Source organism: Eimeria necatrix, genomic scaffold (genome assembly GCF_000499385.1).
Source record: "Eimeria necatrix Houghton genomic scaffold, Enh_scaff273, whole genome shotgun sequence".
NCBI classification, from domain to species: domain Eukaryota; phylum Apicomplexa; class Conoidasida; order Eucoccidiorida; family Eimeriidae; genus Eimeria; species Eimeria necatrix.
Genome location: NW_013655253.1, coordinates 34445 through 39444, shown reverse-complemented (window position 1 = coordinate 39444; position 5000 = coordinate 34445). Strand labels below are relative to the sequence as shown.

At 56.5% G+C, this 5000-nt stretch overlaps 3 protein-coding genes across 3 annotated transcripts in view; 2 read left to right on the top strand and 1 right to left on the bottom strand.

Moving 5' to 3' along the window:
• Nucleotides 1-1302, top strand: part of ENH_00037320 (hypothetical protein, conserved) — a gene marked incomplete at both ends in the record, with an annotated part of 3079 nt that extends 1777 nt beyond the window's left edge. The window contains 5 exons of the mRNA XM_013585144.1: nt 1-125; nt 255-305; nt 539-625; nt 924-1189; nt 1275-1302. The exon at nt 1-125 is cut by the window's left edge and continues 240 nt beyond it. Of these exons, the coding sequence (XP_013440598.1) occupies nt 1-125; nt 255-305; nt 539-625; nt 924-1189; nt 1275-1302 (557 nt within the window). The remainder of the gene's footprint in view (nt 126-254; nt 306-538; nt 626-923; nt 1190-1274) is intronic.
• Nucleotides 1303-1438: 136 nt separating this feature from the next.
• ENH_00037310 (hypothetical protein, conserved) lies at nt 1439-2785 on the bottom strand (the record flags this gene model as incomplete). The annotated part of the gene is made up of 1 exon (XM_013585143.1): nt 1439-2785. The coding sequence occupies one exon, from the start codon at nt 2783-2785 to the stop codon at nt 1439-1441; it is 1347 nt and encodes a 448-aa protein (XP_013440597.1).
• A 310-nt stretch (nt 2786-3095) lies between these two features.
• ENH_00037300 (microneme protein, putative) lies at nt 3096-4392 on the top strand (the record flags this gene model as incomplete). The annotated part of the gene is made up of 3 exons (XM_013585142.1): nt 3096-3319; nt 4002-4075; nt 4298-4392. 3 exons carry the CDS (start codon nt 3096-3098, stop codon nt 4390-4392), a joined length of 393 nt encoding a protein of 130 aa, XP_013440596.1.
• Between the last annotated feature and the right edge of the window lie 608 nt (nt 4393-5000).

Below are 5000 nucleotides of genomic sequence, written 5' to 3'. Positions count from 1 at the left end.
AGCAGCAGCAGCAGCAGCAGCAGCAGCAGCAGCAGCAGCAGCAGCAGCACGATTTGGATGTTCTTATAAGAAGAGCCACAAAAGGAGCAACAGAGACACTGGAACGCAAACTCACTGTCCCGCAGGTGCAGTTGCTGCTGCTGCTGCTGCTCTTGCTGCTGCTGCTCTTGCTGCTGCTGCTCTTGCTGCTGCTGCTGCGCCTCGTGTTTGCTGCTGCAGCAGTTGCTGCTGCTGCTGCTGCGTGTCTGCTGCAGGCTTTGGGCATTGGAGTCAATCGGTGCATAGGCCTTCTGAAGGGCGGACGGGTAGGCGCAGCGTGGGCTGTTGCTGCTGCTGCTGTTGCTGCTGCTGCTGCTGCTGCTGCTGCTGTTGCTGCTATATTGCAGCAGAGGTGTTGGATGCTGCAGTTGCCTGAGTTGGTGGTGCTGCTGCTGCACTTACTTCGCGCAGCAGCGGCCCTCTGCTGCCAAAGTCCCCAATTCTCGCACTGCTGCTGCTGCTTGTGCTGCTGCTGCTGCTGCTGCTGCTGCTGCTGCAGGTGGAGGAGTGCCGCCGTGTCTTGGCGTCGCTGACTTCTCGCTTTGGAAGTTCAGTTTCTTTGTTGCGGCTGAAGGCAGCAGCACAGGTGCAGCAACTGCAGCAGCTGCTGCTGCTCTTTGTTGCTGCTGCTGCTCTTTGTTGCTGCTGCTGCTCTTTGTTGCTGCTGATGCTCTTTGTTGCTGCTGCTGCTCTTTGTTGCTGCTGCTGCTGCTTAACTATGAGATATAAACCCTGAAAAAGGGTTTGCGGCGGCAACTGCTGTGCTAGTGGACTTGTTTCTTCTTAAATGCTTCTGCTTCCTAATTAATATAATAATTATTTATTATTTAGTTTAATATTTATTTATTTATTTATTATTTTTATTTTATTTATTTGTTGTTCAGTTTGCTGCATCGCGGCCAACAAAAGCAGACGAGCTGCTGAAGCTGCTGCTGAGCTCGCCAGCGCTCAGCAGCAGCAGCAGCAGCAGCAACACTGCAGCAGCAGCAGCAGCAGCAACGCAGCGGCTGCAGCTGCAGATATGTCGGCTGGCGCTGCTGCTGCAGCAAGGCAACCGCCAGGGCTTCCGCACTTTGCTGCGGGACGTGCAGCAGCAGCTGTTGCAGCACCTGCAGCAGCAGCAGCAGCAGCAGCAGGGCAGCAGCAGGGAGTACCTAGCGCTGCTGTCTGCTGCTGCTGAGCTGCAGCAGCAAGCTGGAGATGTCGAAGGCGTTTTAGCTTCTCTAGATCTGCAGAGAAGAGCTCTGGAGGAAACTCAGGTAATACTTGCTGCTGCTGCTGCTGCTGCTGCTGTTGCTGCTGCTGCTGTTGCTGCTGCTGCTGCTGTTGCTGCTGCTGCTGCTGCTGCTGCTGCTGCTGCTGCCGCTCTGTGGCTGCGGAGTCTATTGGCTGTGAGGAGCTAGGCGAAGTCAGCGGAGTTGATGCTGCTTCTGCTGCTGCTTCTGCTGCTGCTGCTGCTGCTGCTTCTGTCACTGACACAAACGAGGCTGTTGATGCGCAAAATGCTTTTTGCTGCTGCTTGGCTAAGTGCTGCTGCTGCTGCTGCTGCTAGTTGGGCTTCCGCAGTGGCTTCTGGGGAGCCGCGTTGCGTGGCGCGTGCTGCTGCTCTTGCTGCTGCAGAGAAGCCGTTTGCTGCTGCTGCTGCTGCTGCTATTGCAACAGTGACTGCTGCTGTTACTGCTGCTGCTTCTTCAGGGGGCCACAGCGTAGTTATGATTTCTGCTGCTGCTGCTGCGGGTATTGCTGCTGCTGCGATGTGTCGCGTGGCTCTTGCTGCTGCTGTTGCTGCGGCTGCTGCTGCTGCAGCAGCGGCGGAGGGAGGCAGCTGGGGCCCGACGTCGAGCGCGTCTGCTGCTGCTCCCGTTGCTGCTGCTGCTGCTGCTGCTGCTGTTGCAACTGCTGCTGCCAGCTGGTTCCGAGCTTGTTCATCTGACATGCTAAGCACTTCGAGCACTTTGCTGCTGGTTGCGCTGCTGCTGCTGAGGCGCAGCAGCAGCTGCTGCTGCCGCGGCCCCAGCAGCAGCAGCAGCTGCTCGCGGTCAATAGGCGGCAGCTGTGTTCTGTCTCTGCCTTCTTCCTCCTGCTGCTGCTGCTGCCGTTGCTGCTGCTGCTCCCGCAGCAGCTGCTGCTCCCGCTGGTCCTCATACCACTCGTCCTGCTGCTGCTGCTGCCGTAGCTGCTGCTGCTGCTGCTGCCGTCTTCGCCTCCGCTGCTGCTGCTGGCGACGTTTCTGCTGCAGTCGTTTCTGGTGTCGGTTGTCTTGCTGCTGTAGCTGGCCCCCTTCTTGCTGCTGCTGCTGCTGCTGCTGCTGCCGCTGCTGCCGTCTTCGCCTCCAGTAGCGCGTTCTCCTTTTCCGTCGTTGGGGCTTCTGCTGCAGCTGCTGTTGTTGCAGCAGCTGATGTTGCAGCAGCAGCTGCTGCTGCTGCAGTAGCTGCTGCTCTCGCAGCTGCTGCAGTTCTCGCTGCTGCTGCTGCTGCAGCTGCTGCAGCCAGTAGTACTGTTCTGCTGCTGCGACTGCTTGGGTTGTTAGCCCGTGTGCTAGGCGATATGGCAGAGTAGTCTTGCGCACAGTGAGCAGCGGCAGCTGCAGCAGCTGCTGCTGCTGCTGCTGCTGCAGCTGCTGCAGCTGCAGCTCCTGCAGCTGCTGCAGCGTGTATGTGAGGGGTGGTGGGCCTCTGCGCATCCTTCTTCTTCTGTTCTTTCTGTGCGGGACTTGGTCCGGGCGGTGCTGCTGCTGCTGCTGCATCTTGCTGCTGCTGCTGCTGCTGCTGCTGCTGCTGCAGGGCAGCGCTGCTGCTTACGTGGACCTCTGTTTGACAGCAGCAGAAATAGCCTCTTCGCTGTCTCGGTGGGAATACGCAGCAGCTCAGAGCGAGGCGGCCTTGCAGCGGCTGCAGCAGCAGCAGCAGCAGCAGCAGCAGCAGCAGCAGCCCGCAGCAGCAGCAGCAGCAGCAGCAGCAGAACTGCGAGCCACCCTGACGCTGGCAGAAGCTCTCGCCAGACTCAACCTGCCCAGCGCTCAGGTGTACGTACACCGCCTCATGCGCTGGCTGCCGATGTCTTTGGATTTATTCGACAGCGAAGATGTGGAGAAGCAGCTGCTGCCTCCCAGCAGCAGAAGGGCCCCTGCTGCAGCAGCAGCAGCAGCAGCAGCAGCAGCGGGGAAGCCAGCAGCAGACAAGAAAAAGAAAAGAAAAAAAATCAAATACCCCAAAGGCTGGGACCCCAGCAAACCCCAAATGCCCCCAGACCCAGAAAGGTGGAAACCCAAGCATGAACGGTGAGTATTTGCTGCTGCTGCTGCTGCTGTATTTGCTGCTGCTGCTGCTGCTGCATTTGCTGCTGCTGCTGCTGGTGTACTTGGTGCCGCTCTTGGTGGTGGATGTGCTGCTCGTGGCGCTGGTGTATTTGCTGCTGCTGCTGCTGCTGCTGCTGTATTTGCCGATGTTGCTGCCGATATGTTTGCTGTTGCTGGTGGTGTATTTGCTGCTGCTGCTGTTTTGTGCGTGCTGCTGCTGCCGGTGTATTCGCCGGTGCTGCTGCTGCTGCTGCTGCTGCTGTATTAGCTGCTGCTGGTGCACGTACAGCTGCTGCTGCAGGTGTACTCGTTGCTGCTTGTCGTGGTTTTGCTACTACTGCTGCTGCTGCAAGTGTATTTGCTGCTGCTGCTGCTGCTGCTTGGGTAGCTGCTGTTTACGTTGCTGCTGCTGCTGGCTTGGCTGTGAGGCTGTGGCTGCAGCAGCTGCTGCACTAAATGCCCTTTTATTTGCCTTTAAAGCAGCAAAAGTATTTCGAAAATAAAAAGAATAAATAAAAACCAAAGTTGGCTTCAATGGTGTGAGTTTGGGGCCGCAAGACAAACCGAAAGGCGCTCGTGCTGCTGCTGCCTTTGCTGTGCTGCTGCCGCCCGCGCTGCTGCTGCTGCTGCTGCTGCTGCGTCCGCTGGGGTGTACGTACACCAGAAGCGGCTACAAGAAAATGCTCAGAAAGCGAAAAGAATGCCTCAGAGGAGGCGCTCAAGGCGCTGTAGCTCCAGGTGAGAAGTTTGAGTGGCTAGCTGCTGCTGCTGCTGCTGCTGCTGCTGCTGCTGCAGCAGGAGGTGTCGATACACCTGAGCGGCGGCGGCGCGGGGGCGCGTTCGGGTCGGATTTTCGCGGAAAAAGGACTTTTGGGGTTCATTTTAATTCATTTAATTTCCATTTATTTTATTTTATTTATTTAATTCTTTTTTTCGCGCTTTTTTCCGCCTTTTCCGCAGGAATTGCAGAAGCGGTCACCGGCTTCCGCGACAGCGGGCCGACCACGGCGAAGACGAAGGCGGCGACGGACGAGGGCGCAATGCGGGCAATGTGAGCCGAAAAGCGGAAATAGTTCGCCAAATTGCGTTAATTTTGGTTTAAATTAATTTAATTTAATTTAATTTAATTTAATTTAATTAATTTCAACAAATTGCGCTTCAAAACGCGAAATTTGACGGCTTTTTGAGCCACTTCTGCCCCTGCGCTGCAGCACCCGCAAGAAGGGCGGAAGGCGCTGAGCCGCGAGCTGTCTGTACACCTCAAGCCTCCCGAACTGCTTTTTCTTTTCTTTCAAAATTCCAAAACTTTTTTTCTTCAATTTCTTTTCCAGTTTGCTGCTGCTGCTTTCCAGTTTGCTGCTGCTGCTTTCCCAAACTTTTATTCTTCAATTTCTTTTCCAATTTGCTGCTTTGTTCCCCCCCTTAGTCCTCTCCGTGGCTCGCGAGACGGGCTTTCAAAAGCTGCTGCTGCTGCTGCTGCTGCTGCTGCTGCTGCTGTTTTCGCTGCTGCTGCTGCTGCTGCTGCTGCGTTGAAAAAACAGCCTGCAGCAGCAGCAGGCGGGTGTCGTGTGGGCTGCTGCTGCTGCTGCTGTTTTCGCTGCTGCTGTTTTCGCTGCTGCTGCTGCTGCTGCTGCGTTGAAAAAACAGCCTGCAGCAGCAGCAG